This window comes from Rhyacophila brunnea, unplaced genomic scaffold, assembly GCF_057557595.1.
Source record: "Rhyacophila brunnea isolate RB1 unplaced genomic scaffold, BYU_Rbru_1.0 scaffold_5, whole genome shotgun sequence".
Lineage (NCBI taxonomy): Eukaryota > Metazoa > Arthropoda > Insecta > Trichoptera > Rhyacophilidae > Rhyacophila > Rhyacophila brunnea.
Window position 1 is genome coordinate 21,709,895 of NW_028233170.1, and position 19,165 is coordinate 21,729,059.

Sequence of the window (19,165 nt, forward strand, 5' to 3'; positions counted from 1 at the left end):
ATAATATAATATACACAATACAATCACACAAATAGAAAACATATTTATTAATTAAGCGTATATGAATAAATACGACAATTTTAGCAAAATACAAAATTACCATAATATTGTTATTGTTTAAATTATTACAGGTTTCCTGAAAACCGGCGCCAAGGGATCCGCCCAAGGAAACTTTGGCCTTATGGACCTCGTAGCTGGTCTCCACTGGCTTAGAGAGAACTTGCCAGCTTTTGGAGGTGACCCCGAGAGAGTCACCCTCATGGGACATGGAACCGGTGCTGCGCTCGCTAACTTCATCGCCGTCTCACCTGTAGCTAAAGGTAACTTACCTGACCCTATTATACTGTAAGCATAATGATAGAGATGCCCTCCATAACGTAAGTGAAATAACGTGCTAGAACTGTACATGCGACATATATTGATGTTATTCATATAATTTTATTTTATTTGCTGAAAGTTTATAATATTAACCTGTTTTATTTATCAAATTAAAACTTTGTCCTTCCATCAATCCATCAAAGATATGCTTACCTGCTTGTAATTATTATTATTTCATTGGCTCTATAATCAGATGTGGATCTTGACAAAGAAGGAATAATTATTATTACCGTACCAAAATGAAATACACATACATATTAATTAATAAAATGATTCATATTAATTTGATGGATTGAAAATTATAGGTTATAATGATGAATAATTGGATAAAAGAGTAACTTAGGTAAAATCCAAGTGGTCTGGTTTCACTGTGATTCTAGAATTATCATTCTTTATCACGTAACAAAAAAAAAGATTTCGATAGGACAAGTGATACGTCTTGTTTTCTTAAAACTATAAAATTTACCTCGTGTCCCGTATGCCATCTTCTTACAGTAGGCAGCGAATATCGGGTTCAACTACTTTTCAGATCAGAAAAAATATGTATTAACAAAATCTGTGTATATTATGTGTAAAGAGTTATCAAATCAGAGATATATATTTTTAATCTAACTCTCACGAGCATGTTGCACCATCTTGTTGGAATCACATATCGTCCAATCTAATTCATGCCAGAAAAAATAGTACTATCATAATATTATTATTGTAGCATTCTCCATTGACAGTGTGTAACTGCATTGCCATTTTCATACAAAATAAATGATCCAATTACACCTCCAGACCATAAACCCCACCAAACTAATAATTTCTCCATAAATTTCACGTAATGACCGAAATATAGCTCGATTCATTATTATTGTAATAAAATTTAACAATTTATATACGCTGTATCTTTCCATGATGATTTGCCAAACAATACTAAACTAATTTTTGAATTTTGGTAAGAATCAGAAAAAGGTGCTGCTTCAAAAATCTATAGTACCTACTAATTTTAATAACTTATTATATGTGTTGGTAGGTATTTGCAAAAAAACTTGAAGAAATGGCTAACAAATCATTCACATTGAATACCCAGTGGTGGCCATATTCTCCATCTTAATGGTAAAAATGAGATAAAAATACCATGATAGGTTTTCGCAGAAAATATATTCGGCGGTTCCCGCACAACATTAGCCCATTTGGCCGGAAATTTTATCATCTCATCTGAAGTCGGAAAAAATAAATCTTTATGCAAGTTTTACTCTCCAGTGTTTTTATGGCGAGAAAAGAAGAAAATAAGAGCTTAAGTAACGCGCGGAGGGCAGTTTTAAAAGCTTTATACAAACAGGCACCGGCAGCCTTCGTAATTACACGTGTAATAATTAATGCCGACCTCGGAAGATTCGCAAAGTTAATTTGGGATAGCCGCCTACCGACAAAGGTCAGGAAAGAGTTTTGAATACTTTTAGCTTCTCTATAATAAGAATTGCCATTTATATAACGCTAATAAAATCATGCTATGAATATAATACTGTTATAATTTATTTGAAGTTTTGTTGGCGTATTTATCGTGAAATTGTCATGTCAAAATAATTTGTTGATTAAATAATATTTTAGTTTTTACTCCTTATTCTTAGTAATAAAACAATAACCCTCTGGATGAAAACCCCCGCTATATTTACCCCTTCTTCGTTTATAATATATTGTTTATTAAAGAAAAAACAGGATTTTGAAAAACCTCAGAAACATACGTTGGTACAATTTAAAAAAAAAAATAGAAAAAAAGTTGGACAGATCGGAATTTATTGAAGTACTCAGATGAAAATTATGTTTTTTTTTTATATCTCGATTCATTAATATTTTTCTGACTAAGATATCTAAATTTTTTCTTAAAAATTTCAATACTTTAGAAATTAATTTGTCTACCTCTGTCTATGTTTAAAATTTGCATATCACGTATTAGTATCATTTTCCATATTTTTCTGTACTAATCAAATAAACCAAAATATTTTTATACGGGGTGAGAGTTACTCTACCTTATCGGAGATTCTTCATCTTCAGGACAATCCTAACTTCCAACTCGACTAACTTGAACAGTCCGTGGAGCTACACTTCACTTCATCAAGTTCTTTATTCCACTTTATTTATTCCACTACAACCTTTGAACGATCTTAACCTCCTCCAAAAACTTTTTCATCTCTGGGCAATCTAGTGTCGACGCTTTTCAATTTCAAATGCTTTTACCGAGCATTCTAAAATCTCCCGTGGCGCAGTCCAGCGGTTGTTTCAGTTTCGGCCACCGAGATCTTCCGTTGCCTTCAGCGGATATGTACTTACCCAGTTAGTTCGCCCATCTTTCCGGTAACTTCTGCAGTATACTAAACAATATCTACACGTGTATCCACAGGCTCTTAACACACAAATTTTAGCGTCTTTCTTTGCTATGTACGTATACTGTTATTTTTTTCCTTGGATTGTGAGCTATGGAATTTAGTTCTTTTATCTTCTCCCAATATAGCCGTTGTGATTGTAGTTTTCAACTTTTCAGTCATTTCTCATTGAATACGTGTATTAAATAAGGCTCTAAGTACCAAAAAGTAGTATTGCCTGTAGATACAAAATACCGAGTCATTGCAGTAAAATTTCATGAAGCAGACCTTTTGAAAAATGTAGTTTTACAGTGTGAAGCAATCACAGCAGCTTCTATAATTTTAGGTATTAAGAACTCGCAAGTTTCAACACACCATCGTCAGCTATTTTAAATTGAATGCCGTTAACCACTGCAGTGCTACTTACACCATTATAAATAAAACACGCCAACGGACTTAAAATGTCGACAGGTTTAATTATTTTGCTGTATTTTTTTGACTTGCTTGAGGCACTTAGACTATAGTTGAAGTTATTGGCGTTGGTATGTAGAACATTTTTCAATAAAAATGACAGTTTTAATTTTTTTTGGTACTTAGCGCCTTAATTAATACACGTATTCAATGTCCAAAGATGTCAACATTTTTACCCTGTTAGTTCTAGTTCTAGTTAGTTCTGTAAAATACAACCACATGACAAAGGCCTTGACTCTCTATGTTTTTATCATTTGTTTACAGACGGCACATGCATACAATTTTACAAAATTTATGAATTAAAATATACAATATATTATATATTACTAATAATATTAAAACAGTTATATAAGTTTAGTAAATAAACACACGAATATATGCAACTACTAATATTAGCACAATTAAAAATTCTATTATTGAATACACCTACAAAATTTGAAAACACTTCTGAGAAATATATACTTAACCATTAAAAAATATTATAAACCACTAGTTAATTTTATAATAATTAGATAGGACACGTATAGCTTAGTAGTCAGAGCACATGGGTGCGAATCCTGTTGAGCGTCGTATTTTTGACAAAAAGATTTTTTCTAGTAGGTACTTAGTTTTATAAGTGTTTTCAAAGTATGTCTTATGTTCAATAAAGAATATAACGTTCTTAAATCTTGTGAATTATTCGTAATAAATAAATAGTTTTAAAAATTATAATAATTATGCTTATTCAGATTTTTTTAAGATTTTTTTATTAAGATAGGAAAACATTTTACAAGATACTTCAACAAAAACCTGTTAATAGTACGTTTATTAAAAGACAATAATTCACAAATCAGTATATTATTGTACCTACTAGCCATACTTATTATAATCACTCTTTCACCCTTCAGCATTATATTACAGGCTAATACACAAAATTGTCCCACTACTCATGCAAAACCTGCAGGGCATAGATCACTCTCATAACATCGCTATAGAATGAAGGAAGGTCAGTCGCAATGATGTGATATGTGTGCCAAGGGTCTCACTCTCGAGCGATACCCAGAACCCATTTCCATTGTCTAAGCCACGTGAAGCACCTCTTCGTATTTACATCCATCACGTCAGCTTACGAAGTCAACATACTTACTTGTACATATTTAAAGGAAAGTTTTACAGCCACTTTCAAAGGAAATTCTTACGGCGTAGTTATTCTAAGCATTTATCCATAAAACCCAAAATTCCTGTAATGCTGGTTTTAATTACTCCTTAGAATGTATATGGTTATTTCTTATGTTAATAAGTGTCTCAATATTACTCATATAATGAGAATACTTTGGTAAACCTACTAAATTATGTAAACGTATGATTAAAGATATCTAAGCAAATAATATTAAAGTCTTATAAATCTCTCCCAAAGTATTTTACGCAAGTTTTAGTGCCATTAACCAAAATACACAAACTTAGTGAAATATACGGTTGCTTTGAGCATATTATGTGACGTTTCAAAATGGATTCTCTTACGTCACATTAAGCATTATAGTTAGGGTTACCAGACATACATCTTTTAAGAGTACGTCTGGTACGTACTTTTTTCTTAGTATTCACTTTTTTATTTTGCCCTACACTGAACTTTTTTTCTTATTACCAATTAATTTAATCTTTTTGGATCAATAACTCAATGCTTGTAAATCGTAATGGAATGTATACAGATTTTTTTCTAATTCATATTTATCGAAAATTATATATTTTTATCAGCTGGTCTGAAATATTAAAATATCTTCTTTTTTATTTTAGTTAAAATGCAATCTTTTATCATTATTTCATAACAAATAGTATAAATATCAATACATGGTTCTGCTAGTGTTGTATGAAATGGCATAGTAAATGTTACCTCGTTTTCAATCGATATTTTCTCCGTTGGATCATATACTACTGTCCTATTAAAAATATTGATATTTCTTCATATTAATATTAACAGTACATAATATTTGAATGAGGACAAGTCAAGCCAGAACCTGGTATATCGAAGTAACCCCGCTCTACACCCGGTCTTAACCAGGCTATTACGGAACCCTATATTTGGATGTAAAACATCAGTATTTTTATGACTGAAAATGTCTCAGGAGCAGTTGCCCGAGACTGAGGTCGCTATGCACTCAGGTGGGATTTAACTGAATTTACATGACTTTAAAATTAAGAACGCCTATGGGAGAGAGGAGCACATAGAAGCAAAATTAAAAATTGTAATAAATAACAAAAGATGCCGCAAATTTTCTAAATGCAATAAAATTGGCCTTTGTGGTGACCAAATTGAACGGCCCGATTGGTGTAACAGCTGGTTACACGTACGTGAGTAATTTTTCCCTTTCGTTACACATTTAAGGATATTCCCAGAGGATGCGGTGTCAAAATATAATATATCGCAATGTTAGGAATAAAATAATAATATCCTTTTAAACAGTTACATGTTTGAATTCCGTTTTTTTTTCGTATACATAATATGTATGCGGTGATATGAAATAATTATGATCTTTACTCACTTTTAAATTATATATCACTCCTCATCTTAGTCATTAGTAACTTAATAATTAATCGAAACTACAAACTACTGTTAATTAAAAATGCAACATTTACCTTATTATAGTTTTCGTTAAATGAGTACTATTTTTCTATGCAGTACGTCTGGCAACCCTAGTAGCAGTGTTAGTCAAACGATGTCTTAATATGTGTATTAAGCACACACGATTACGACGTAGCTTCGCGATAAAATGATAAACCTCGCGTCATTTTTACGGCGTATGAATCTGCAAATCGCTAAACGTCTCATAAAAACGTTATGCGTTCCGAATGAGACCAGAAGTGGCGCTTAAAATGACAAATAATAATAGGAGGGGCAGAACGCCGTTCGCGCACAAGGCTTGCATTTTAAAAGCTTACCTACAAAGCGTACAATGCATGCAGGATAAATGCATCGCTTTCATGAGATACGTTATACTTTGTAAATCTGTTACATGCAGTAATATGTAACGTCACTACAATAATATTTTAAACTAGCGATCGCTCACGATTTCGTCCGCTTGAAATATGGAATGAAAATGTATACGTCATGATGAAGAAAGATACTGATTCTTAGTAGGTATAATAGTAAAAAAACATTAGAAGACAACATCACAGGAAAAAAAACATAACATAACAGAACGACATGATTGCGCTTTTTGCAGTGGAGTGTAATTTTGAGATGCTGGTGAATTACGGATCATGGGGAGGGGATTTAAACAGGATACCAGACCTTGTATGCTAAGAGGGCTGGCGCGTACTGGAGCCGGTTTGGTGTTCACGCACTCACGCACTGGTAAACGGACAGTTCGGAATGTCACTCTCACGGTTTCACATGGGTTTTAGAATAAATGATGATGACAAGTTTTGTATGGATACTAGACGTGACGTTCACTCAAACGGTATCAGAATTAGCACAACGAAGGTTGAACAGATGCATTTTAGATGAGTCACTCTATGGTTAATGACGGCTTAGCTTTAACAAGCCAAGGCGCGTCCGTTGTCTTGAAATAACTTACTGTAACTTTCGACTTGATCCATCATGACCCGTGACTGGTGGTCACCTAATCTTGTGACAATAATTTGGGATTTGAGGTTGGTGGGAAGAAATGATGAATGCGACCATAATTATTGGCTCAACTAAATCATAATTTTAAAGTATCAAGTATTACTTTTCCGTACATTACGCAATTTATGGCAATTCTAGGTAAGGTAAATAAATTTTTTTTCGGCATAGCGTCATTAAACGTATGTATACTATTATATTATATTATTTACGTATTCATTTATTATTTTATGTTTAAATGTTTGTGACAAAATTACATTAATTAAAACGATTAGGTTATATAAATAAATACCTACTTAACAAAGAAGGTTTATATTTCATTTTTTTCTAATTATTGACTCTACAATCCGTGGAAAATTTTTCCCGTAATTTACATATCAAAAAACATAACATAACCATAAACTTGGTTGATCAAGGATAATCTTATTTTTTTATAAACAATCATATTTACTCTATTTTGTCGTGGTTAAATGGATATTGTAAATTGACTGTTGGGCGGTTTTCCGCATCTTTGGTCCACCCATTTTGGCATTCGGTAGCACACAGGATTTGTGATAGTGAAAATCTCGAGGCATTATAGATGTGGTATTTCTATCTGAAAGGAGCTCTACCTTATTCTCTCTGACCTTCGATTGATAAAATACTTCCAGTCATCTTCCACACAGGTTAAATCACCGAAACATTGAAGAGCTAGGCGCTGGCATTCAGTAGAGTTCGTTTGTCCGCTTAGCCATCCATGAGACTCTCAGCATCCATCTCTAGTTTCATATTTTAAATACCTTTACAATCCTCTATCTAAATCGGGAAGGCAAAGGATCTTACTAGACCCAGCTTAGTCACATCGGTAATGTTTTTGCTCTTCCAAATGGGTTGCACTTTCGGCATAGTATTTTTTGCTATTCCTATTATCTTTTTGATGTCAGCTTCGCATCTACCTTTATCAGAGATGCTCGACCCGAGATAAACATATTTGCTGACTACCTCTGTCATCTTTATTGCGTAGCTTATATTATCAAATGAAAAAAAAAGTATTTATATTCTAACATTATAATATTATATTGTACAATACGTTTCTTAAATCTTAAAACCTTTCTAAATGCAAGCAAACTCATAATAAATTAAATATATGATTAATTAATTTTAGTGATAATATATTATATGTCAATTGCGTAGTAGTAGAAATTTTCCAATTATTAAACCAATATTACTATAATATAAGCTCGCCGCTCCATCACCACTAAATAGCAATCATAACATCATATTATAAAAAAACCAGTTACACATTTTGATTTTTTAATTAAATAAACTCCCGGCACTGTCAAACTTTTAGCTTTGACTCAAAACGTGATTTGTTTTTTTATTTGACCCGGTGACATTGGCCAGTGTTTTTACGGTCTGAATCATTCATATTTTTTACGACAACGTTTTTATTCATCATAATAAAGCTAGATTTACATAACAATTAATTATCGATTTAGTATGATTTGATAATGAAAATTAGTTGCCGTATGTTCCCTGTGGAGTTAAAAATAAAATAATGCATGTAATATTCTTGAGATCTGTATACCCATATCTTTAACTTAGGATAACATAATTATTGTCTCTTATTATTAATAAAAAGAAAGCCAATGATTATTAGCCAGGTTCTACGCTAATAAACCGTAGCGTAGACCCTCAAAAACTAGCAATAAAATTGAATGAAAAAATATTTAATATGTAAATATAGTATGTAAATAAGGTTTGCAAGAATTTTATTACAGAAAAAAATATATATTATATATCTCCGTCAGACAAAATTAATGTGATTATAATTGTTTCTCCAAGAATGTTGTAGACACATCGCAAAAGAGCAGCTTGAATTTGTAGAGTAATATCATAATTACTATATTATATTCCATGAAAATACACAATGAAGATCAAACGGATACGACATTAAACATGGTTATTTGCCTTGTGTGACGTCATACGAAATATTTGAGATGAATTTTCGCCGTTAACGAGAGGCGAACAAACAGACAGCGAGTCCTAGAAACAAACCCCTGGCGTGTGTTGTTATCATAGGACGGTGCCGGGGACACAAAGCGCCTAACTGAGGCTCTCGCAGTCGCCCTAATGCAATGCAAACAAGATTTTATGTGTAGCCCGCCACATCGCAACTAAGAAAAGTTAGGTTAGACAAGGGTAAACAACGCTAAATTCTTTAAACAAGCCACATTTTGCATTCAATTTGCGCGGATTCACGTCGCCATGCGGCTTATGTTTAAAATGTAAAAAGTGGATGGTTATTGTTTGCTTTTTGTAAAGCTTCAAATTTTTTTTTATTTAGAGTGTTAGCGGACAAAAGATGATATTATTTGTACATTCCACACTTCCTTTTACAATCCTTGAGCATCGTCTAGAATTTTAATTCTACTGTACATTTTGTTACAGCGGTGACTTCTCTGCCTAAGTGATTATTTATAGTCTACCTTCGAGCTTGGCTAGATGACGCGTATCTCGCCGCGATACACCGCGAGTGTATGTGGACAGCTCAATGAGGTCACCTGTACCTCAACCGCGCGCGAGAGGTGACACGCGGCGAGTACATGTGGACGGCTCAATGAGGTCACATGTACCTGGAATGCGCGCGAGTTTTTAGGCGCGAATCAAATCGCGCCATCTAGGTTAATAAAATTAGTAAAAGCTAAAATTAGCTAAAAAAAAAACCACCAAGAGTATAACAGTACTATTTTGTATTATATTAATTAATAAGAGACAAACAGAAACATACAAGCAATTTTCATTGAGTTGTTGGAAAATCTTACGCCTCAGACGACAGCCGTGTATTACAGCTAGGATTGCCACTTTGCAATCGGAAACTTTATTTTTTCGTTTCAGCTTCCCTTGTAACAATTTCTCTCATCTCATTCATAATTTGTGGAGAAATAATACTTCTCAAAATTTTGAATTATAAATTTTATATATTTATTATAAATAATGCGTCCCGTGTAAGCTCCAACCGGTATACAGGACAAGAATCGGTAAAACCGGAATAGCTAACAACCCTAATTTAAGCACAATTCCTAATGGCTATTTTTGGAATAGTATTATTTCATAATATTCGACATTAGTTTTGAATACGATGTTCGGTAGCGTGATCAAGCTTTTATTTATGAAGCAATTTTAAAAATATTTACATTTAAATTCTGAAACAATTTTCCACAACATAAATTCATCCAGCAACACTGAAAATAAACATCTAATACGTTCAATCTCGTTGAAAGATTTCGTCGGCTTTCTTGTCTCAAATCCAGATTCTTCTAGAATAATAAACAGATCCACTTCGATTTCAATACTAACCACATACTGAGTAGCAATCGGCCGGTAGCCCAAGCTACTCGCCATATGGGGTGGGTTTATTCGGATTCCCACATAAAAATCACAACGGAAGGACTTAGGCGAAAATCGTTGGTAAAACAAGATTGTACGCAATAAGAACGTGACGTTTGGGAATAGTAAGATAAAGTTATGTACTAGTTGTTTTTGCATGTCAGAATGTGTACAAAGGGCAAGAAATGACGGTTTTGTTTTCATCTTTTTTATTTGCATGCAATTATATCACAACTTTGCATCAATTTGAAATTGCTTTCGAAATTTTATAGGTTCATCAAATATAAAAGGTCCGGTTATTACAAGGTGAGATTAAAATGTGAAATGTGTTTTAGAAAATACTCAATGGTTAAGTTGATATAATTTCTCTGGGTTTGTTAAATTTATTTTTTTAAAACTATCGAGCTTTGACTTTTAAAATAAATTTGAACATTCGACTTTAGGACATCAATTATTTTACCAATAATAATATTAACATATAATAACATAAGAAGTCAGCCGATTTTTAACTTTTGATATACAGATTTGATTAAATGATGAGAAACAACTAACGGTAAAATTTAACAAATTAATATAATTCATCACTTTCCTTTGTTTTGAAATGGTTTTTCAACTATTATTGTTCTTTAAGACAAACATTATCTGATTTAAACAATATAATTAATTGCGAGTATTCAAAATGCAAGATACCCCGGAAAATATTATAGCATTAATAATTATTATATTTTAATAAATAACAAAAAACTCTGAGATAGAAATCTATTTTAAAACTAAAAAAATGTAAACTCTGTAAGTCAAAAATCCAATTCAATTAAATTAATAGAGTATTTAGAGGATTTCAAAAAACAAAGAAGCCTTAGAGATCATCACTAATGGAAGTATTCCATAAAAAACTAAGTCAACTACGTATATTGGAATAATTAGCGAATAAATATTTTTATATTTTGATTTCCATAGTGTAAAAAAGTACAGTTAGGTATTCAATTATTATCAGAATTCTAATTTTTATATAAATTACATTTGTGGCTACTAAGCGGACCATGCTATCACATATTGTAAGGTATGTAGTAGGAAATGACATCGTCTGGAATCCAATACTACCAGGCTTCACCTTGCTCCCTAGAAAAGAATAAATATACATAACTACTATTTATATTGATACGTATATGATAAAGACGGGCACATATAGGCATGAAGAGGGGACTCCGATATCGTGTGAAATACACCTGGCCACACCTGATGTTCGTATTATTGATAACAGCAATTATTGCTGTTATAGTTTGGCGCAGCCTTTTTTAGCAACAGGTAGTGAAATTATTTGATTTATACAGATCAAAATGGTTCATAATAACATTTTATGGCAAATAATATTAATGTTTTAACCATTTTTCCAACCCATTTTGGGACCGATGCACAAACACAAGGAAGGTTTTTGGGCTTGGACCTAGGGGCGGCAGGTTATATGAAAGTATGGTGAAACAGGCAAGTATGAGGGAAAAGTATGGTGAGGCAGACTGGTAATCAATTTGCGGCAAAATTTCCACATTAACATTATATCATATGATTACGTTATAATAACCAAAGTAAATCCTCCGTGATGCCCTGCATATTTTTTATCGCGTCGCTATTTCTCGAAAGTTGTCGGCTATTGTTGGCCTGTTTCATTCAGTTATGTGAGAAAGCCGATTCCTTGCCCCTCTTTTTATTTAATACCTCTACGGTTTGGACCGTCAAGAATCGATAAAAAGTTATACATTCTATAGATGAATTAAACATTACTTACCGTGGTGTGAAATAAAAAAATATATTTGCTTCTAACATGCGGCATATCTAGAAGATGAGATAGCGAGGCGCGGACAACACAAACGACCACTAACGACCCAAATAATAATTAAAATCATTATTTCACGGACATACAATTACCATTTGTGGATAAGATAAGTCGCAGAGTTAGGTCGTAACACCGACTTAAAATCAATCATAAATAAATGTATTACGGATTTTTACACCCCCCTTAAACTACAATATTTCCAATAACTTTTATACCTAGTAGGTTTAGTCAAGCCAAGGTTTAATTGAATTAAAAAAAAAACTAACCAATACCATCTGCAATTTGTATTCTTAGATGACTGGCAATATTTAGTGTGCACTATTTATTTCGGATCATCAGAGCGTACCTCCACCAGTTCATAGCAATTACTTTTAATGGGTACTTGTTCGATAACGATAGAAGTATTGGGTAAACAAAATCGTGTTATAAAAGTCAATGTACCGGATTAGTGTACAAGGTATCAGAATAATAAAATGTGCCGTTGTTTCGCACTGCTTTATAAAAACAAATCCACAGTGATATCACTAAATAAACTCCCAAGCACACGTTGTCCGGTTTTTTTCCTCTCGCGTTGCCCTCTGGGTCAAACTCCACTTAAAGAAATCCGAAACAAGTCCGTTAAGTGAAATGCTAATACCCTTTCCTTTTTTACATAAAACCGCGCTCGTCTGTTGGTGGGTTTTCTGTTGGTCGGTTCTCTGTTGGCCGGTTCCGTGCTGCGAAAACAAAACTTGGTCCTTTTATTCAAATGGCGGTCCCGCGGGTACATATTCGACCTACCTGCTCGCCTGGCTTTGTAGCATTGAGGCTCATTTACCCTAAACAATAATTCCGAATAATATAGTTTCAAGTTCTTTTTGCTTTCACGCGCTTACGTTCTGAATGGCTGATTATATAATATCGCCCCTGCGGAGCTTTATCGTTGTGAATTTCAAAAGTGTTCACAAAATACATATTTAATTAAGATTTTCATAATATGTATCCATTATTTTGAATTATTATGAAATCGGTTATAATAATGAGTAAATTGAACTATTTTCATCGCCATAAGCCATCAATGATCTATTACTGTAGTGGTTTTCCATTTTTTCGTCTATCGGCGCTTTTTGTGTCTCAATATTTTCTAGTTAAATTGGTGACACAGTTGTACTTCACGCAGTTTGCCAAATATTAAAATCAAACGTGACATAGCTACCCAGTGACATAATATTAAAAAGTGCCATCTTTCATTAGTTTGTAACTATACTGTATAGTGTATATTATACAGAAATGATGACTCCATAGAATCGACTTTCAAAAAGAGTTATATTTACATGTTTTCCTTAATCTTCCGTCTCTAATTAATAAGCAACGTATATTTTTTTTAGCCTCACTAGACGTTGCTGCAGCTAATATAATTTATCTCAGATCTTCTCAGATCTCAATCCATATGAATCTCCCCGTCACGTGAAACTAGGGATTGCAATACCGAATGAAAATATCACTACCGGTTTATCGGTATTTCTTATTGAATGCTGGTATTAATACCGGTATTCTTTAAAATATAAGTACTTATCGGTAAATATAGTTATTACAATCTCTTTAAAAAATCATTTTATAGAGAAAAAACCTACCTATTTGCCTACATTTATTATGGTGACATTTAAAAATATGTATTTATCACAATATTGTAGAATTGGTGATATTTACAAATAATTTGAATATATTGATAAATAGTTCATTAAGTTTAGTGTAAATAAGAGCGGCTTCAGGAAATCTTCTTCAATTCAACACTTGGACAATCATAGAAAAATTGAACATGTATCACTGATGTTTTTTTATTTCGAAATAATATCAGTAGAGTTAATTTATCGAGGCAATTTTATAAATGGGTAGGTACCTATAATTAATTAAATGTGTTTTATTGTTATTTCACCTATGTTGGATTCAGTTAATATTTTTCATTTTATTAGCACATAACTTATACACTCAATAGAATAGGAATTACAGTACAAAATAATGAAGAAATAAAATTAAATTCATCGTCAAAAACGTAAACGACTGTGGTTTCTTAATACCGAAAATTTTGGTATTTTGGATTTTTAAAACCGGTATTTCGGTATTGATAAATACTGGAATACCGGTATTGCAATCCCTACGTAAAACATAATAATTGTGTAATATATACATTATTGTAATACTCGCTGAAGTACCCGGCTTAATTGATTGATACTTACATATCGTCACCTCAATACTACAACTAGATAACTCTGATTTGGTCATTGTTGGGAAAATGAAATTTAAACTTTACTTTATTTACATAAATCTAGGCTAGAATTATTATTTAAAATAAAAATGGAAAATTGTAATTATCTAATTGGGAATAGTTAAATAATGAGCAATTGTATGAAAAAATATTGTAGATATATTATTTTATTTATTTAATGCATGTATGGTATTAAATTTATCTAATATTTTCAAACACAAAATCAATACAGTTCCCATTAACTTCTGACTTACCTAGTTTTATCATTTTGTAGAGAAAGAAATGTAGTCATATTCAATAGCTATCTCAAAAACAGTGAAAATCAATTTATCTAGTTGTAGTATTAAGGTGACGATATACAAAACCATAATAATTACATTCTTCAATATCAATATATCTACACATACAGCATGTCAAAATGAAAATAATTCTGACATCTAAGATAAATTAACATCAGATTAAAATCGAATCCAAAATATGTAAACTTTATCTTGCTGTCGTGAAAATTAAAAATTTGAATTGACAGGACAGATAATTTGATTACACTTTTTTATTTTTATAATATGTATATACTATATAGATGCCAGTTAAGGCCAAGTAGGATAATAAAATCAAACAAACATATTTTGAATTATATATAGTATATAAGTATAAATTTTTAAAAAATCTATAGTAGTAATCTACCAAGTTTTTTTAAACAACCAAAATAAATTTTCATCATATTATTGCTGTTAGAAAAAATACTGAAATACCTAACGCTTATCTGTAAATTTTATAGTAACATGTTTTGTCTTTGTTCCTGACTAAGTACTGACTCAAAACGCTAAGTATTCAACATAATATCTATATTACCATAAAGTAATTGGCTATTTCGACAGAATGGTGTTTTTAATCCGCATTTTTATCGAAATCTTTTACAACACACTTTTGAATTTTTCTGTTTCATGGCTCAGGGTTCGTGAGCGATAACCTTTAGGGATCGTAGAGATGCGGTAGAACTCTAGCGGAAGCTTTTGGAAGTGCAAGCTTAACAAGATTAAATTGAATTGCCACCGAAGGGGGGATGAGAATGGGATAAGGGGGATAACAGAATGACCTCAGAAAATATTTACGCGTCCCTCATTTCCTGGGATGATTTTTTCGGTATTTATGATTGGTCTCTTCGGAAAATTTAGGGCGCCTAAGTAGAACGATTTTCTCTTCTTGTTTTTTGCAATTTTTTAAATCTTCGAAACATTGTGTTTTTTTTTTAATTTTTATTCAACGTCTTTAGCTAAAGTGATATCTGATCTGTATCTGTCAACTGTAAAGAATTCTTTTTCTTGGTAGTCGTTGGCATTACTAATAAAATTGAATCAATTTTTTTATTGTATCCCAACCTTTTTTTTGCCATGGCAGACGTATATTTTTTTTTAAACTTCTACTACGAAATTTTCCTGAAAATAAATAACCAGATACAATGCAACTCAATACAGAAATATTTTTTACCGTAATAGCATAGTTATGACGCATTGAATTTTGATAACAATTATTAATATTTTGGTGTCTTATTATCAGTTTACTTTGAAGTAAACAATAAACAACATAATTGAGCATATTTTTTTGACCGCCATTTTACTAATAATAATTACAAAATCATGTGGAAAGTACTCATTTCTAGCACTTATTTAAGAAAAGAAAACTTGGTATGTCTTCGTCGATACTTGAAAGAGCTACTCGTATATCTTGGTCAACAATTTTTCAACATTACATTTTATTTAAATTTCTGTTAGTGACTATGGACGAGAAAAATTAGAGAGAAGATTACAGTGATAATAATATTACACATTATTGTGGTGTGACAACAATATTTTGTGTGGTAGAGAAGGAAAATAATCTCTATTATGCCCTTTTGTTCAAAGTACAAAATCTTTTGATTTTAATATTATATCTCTATAAATAATTACAATCAATATTACTGACATACTTCATTTGGTCATGCATCAATCTCTGAATATAAGTCAGAGAGCCTATCCATCTTGTAGTATCGCTGCAAGGTGAGATGAAGTGGACCACGATGACAGATTCCATACAGGTGTGCTATAAAACCACCAAGGGTCACACTCTCAAGTGACATCCTAGGCACATATTCCAGTCAGTTCACGGAATATTTAACGCGAGCGAGAGACAAAGTTATCTTTTATTTCTAGAATTTATTTACTTTTTCTTTCTTCACTGTATGGTTGAAATATTCACAAACGGATGGAAATGGAAATTAGGTAGGTACTTACTCAATATACTGAAGAAAAAAATCCAATGATTTCATATCAAACATCGTTATAGTGAGACAAAGTGAATAAGAAATAATTATGTGTAGTGTCATAGTGATTTTTCATTTTTTTAAATATCACAACTGTGAAAATGTCCCATAAAACAAGATGAAAGCGGTCTTGATAATTTTTAAACTATGTGGAATAACTACTATATATATTATTATGTTTATATTAATGTAATACAATGTTTTTCGACTGAGAATCTTATATAGTGGACACTATAAAGAAAAATAGAGACAAAATACCTTATCCCTCCCTGGTTGACTTAAAACCTCTCTGCATGATAACATATATTACCAAGAACCGATTCGTCTGCTCACGATCTCTACCGTTCATCAGGCGGTTATATAAGTGCACTCCTAAATTCTACGGATACATTGATTCTGAAAATAAAAATTTAAAAAAAAAAAAATCTGTAGTTATATAACATCATTCAAAAATAGTTTCTAAATCTTATCTATTTTTTTCAGAATTACTCCAACGCGTCATATTGTTCAGCGGTTCTGGGCTGAGTTCATGGGCATTACAAAGAGAACCACTCACCGTCAAACGAAAGGCAAGTACTTACGTTAATAATAATATGTTCAGAAATGAACTGCAGGGTTCTAGGAGGTTTACTAGAATCCTTTGATATTAGTTCAAACAATAGGTGAACCCAAAGACACACAATAATAACCATTTTGATGTCACCTGCACCTTACTAATTTTATATTATTATGCTTATAAGGGGCATAAATTAATATAACATTACATTAATATCAAATTTGTGTAATAGTGGACATTTGAAATGTCTATGAAGACAGCTTTTAGTATTGTATTTACATAAATATACAATCTATTACTTCAAACGTGTGTTTTTGGTATCGATTGACAATGTATGTACCTATCTCTAATAGACCAAACTGATACTGCTATTAAATTATTTAAAGCATATGTGTCTAAGCTTTTAGAAGGAAATTCTCTTTATATACATATATATATATATATATATATTATAGAGAACGTATGTAAATAATAAATCTTTAAATTTTAATTTTCCATTGGAAAATTAAAAGAAACATAAAACCAATAAGATATTTTACCATGTTTTTGTGAAACCAATAAGTACATAAATTATTGTCAATGTGTTCGTCAGATTTTTTTGTTCTACTTTTATTCTTCGTGTGCTTCATCCTTGAAAATAGTTGCTAACATTATTTGTATGCCCTGCCAAAAATTGATGACGAGACTCGTTAATATTAAACATATATTTTCTTTTATATAACACGTGTGATGTGTTATAATCTTACCATTTCACTAAATTAAAATTAAATTACTATTATAATTATAATTTACGCCAACGATGGTCGAGCGGTAACGTTTCGGCATATAATGTCGTAAGTCCCGTGTGTGAATCCCGGCTCTGGCAAATGCAAGTGTTATTTTTCAATGTGTATTTGAACCCAGAGGACCAATGGACTTAATAAGTTGCGCAAGAGGCTGAATAATATGATCCTCATAAAATCAATCATGGTCATGCGTAATTATTTTAATAGATGCCTATTTAAATATTTGTTAAAAATAGTGCAACACTTTACATATTATAATATATACAAAAATCAATATAATTTACTAATAATAATAAGGGCCAGTTTCATCTACATAGACAATATTAGTTGATAATGATATTTTAATCAGACTGAATCGTTTCTTATTATTTTTGTTTATGGATGATAAATAATTTAATTTATTTTGTTTACTTTCTCAATTGGATCAATAATTTCACAATATTAAATATTTTTACTGGCTTGCCGTAAATAAACTGGATTATTTATTATATTATTTCCCCCTACAACCTCACGGGAAAAACAGCATAAGATCTCAAATGAAGCGCGAGAGAAACTGAAAAATGGACCATTTTCGCGTTCATCCCGCAATCATTTGTCATTTTAATGCCCGTAAATATAATCTGACAGTGTTGCAAGTCTCAAGAAACTTTTCATTTGTCCCCTGCTCGGGAAAACGAAGCCGCACCGCCCACCACCCCACCGCACCTCACCTACCGGGAACTTTTGATAAATTTAAGAAATCCACTGATCCGGCAATTTTATGATTCGCTGGGAGGCCACGATTTTAATAGAATCGTAAATAATTAGCAAACTTTTGACAGTTTCGCGTACATTAATTTGGACGTGTGCGTTCGTTATATGTTAGTGACATTTAAACGAATAGAATAGGTATGGTAAATAATATAATGATCAAAGCTTTATTTTACTACGCGTACATATTATCAGAAAATACCCATTAATTTTATTTAATTGAATGACTCTTAGAACGGTTATAAAATAATTTAAAATCACTTTCTAACAAAAAGTTGTGTTTACCTTATGCTTCAAACAAATTTGAATTAGGTACCTACATTCACTTTCATAATATCATCAGAGAGAAAACGTTTTTAATATACATATAATATTAAATATACACAAGATGTATGAATGTAGAGATTATTTTTTATTAAAAATACGTACGAGTAAGTAACTTGTTACAGCTTAATAATTAATTATATTAGAAAATATTGAATCGAGTAAAATTTAAACTTGTAATTGCACTTACCTGGGGTGGTGAGTTATC

General features: G+C 31.8%; 1 protein-coding gene across 1 annotated transcript in view; it reads left to right on the plus strand.

Moving 5' to 3' along the window:
* The window catches only part of LOC147066151 (neuroligin-4, X-linked-like), a 379,113-nt gene that overhangs the window by 297,181 nt on the left and 62,767 nt on the right, over positions 1 to 19,165 (plus strand). Inside the window, exons 5-6 of the mRNA XM_085955728.1 lie at positions 132 to 320; positions 17,026 to 17,111. Of these exons, the coding sequence (XP_085811854.1) occupies positions 132 to 320; positions 17,026 to 17,111 (275 nt within the window). The remainder of the gene's footprint in view (positions 1 to 131; positions 321 to 17,025; positions 17,112 to 19,165) is intronic.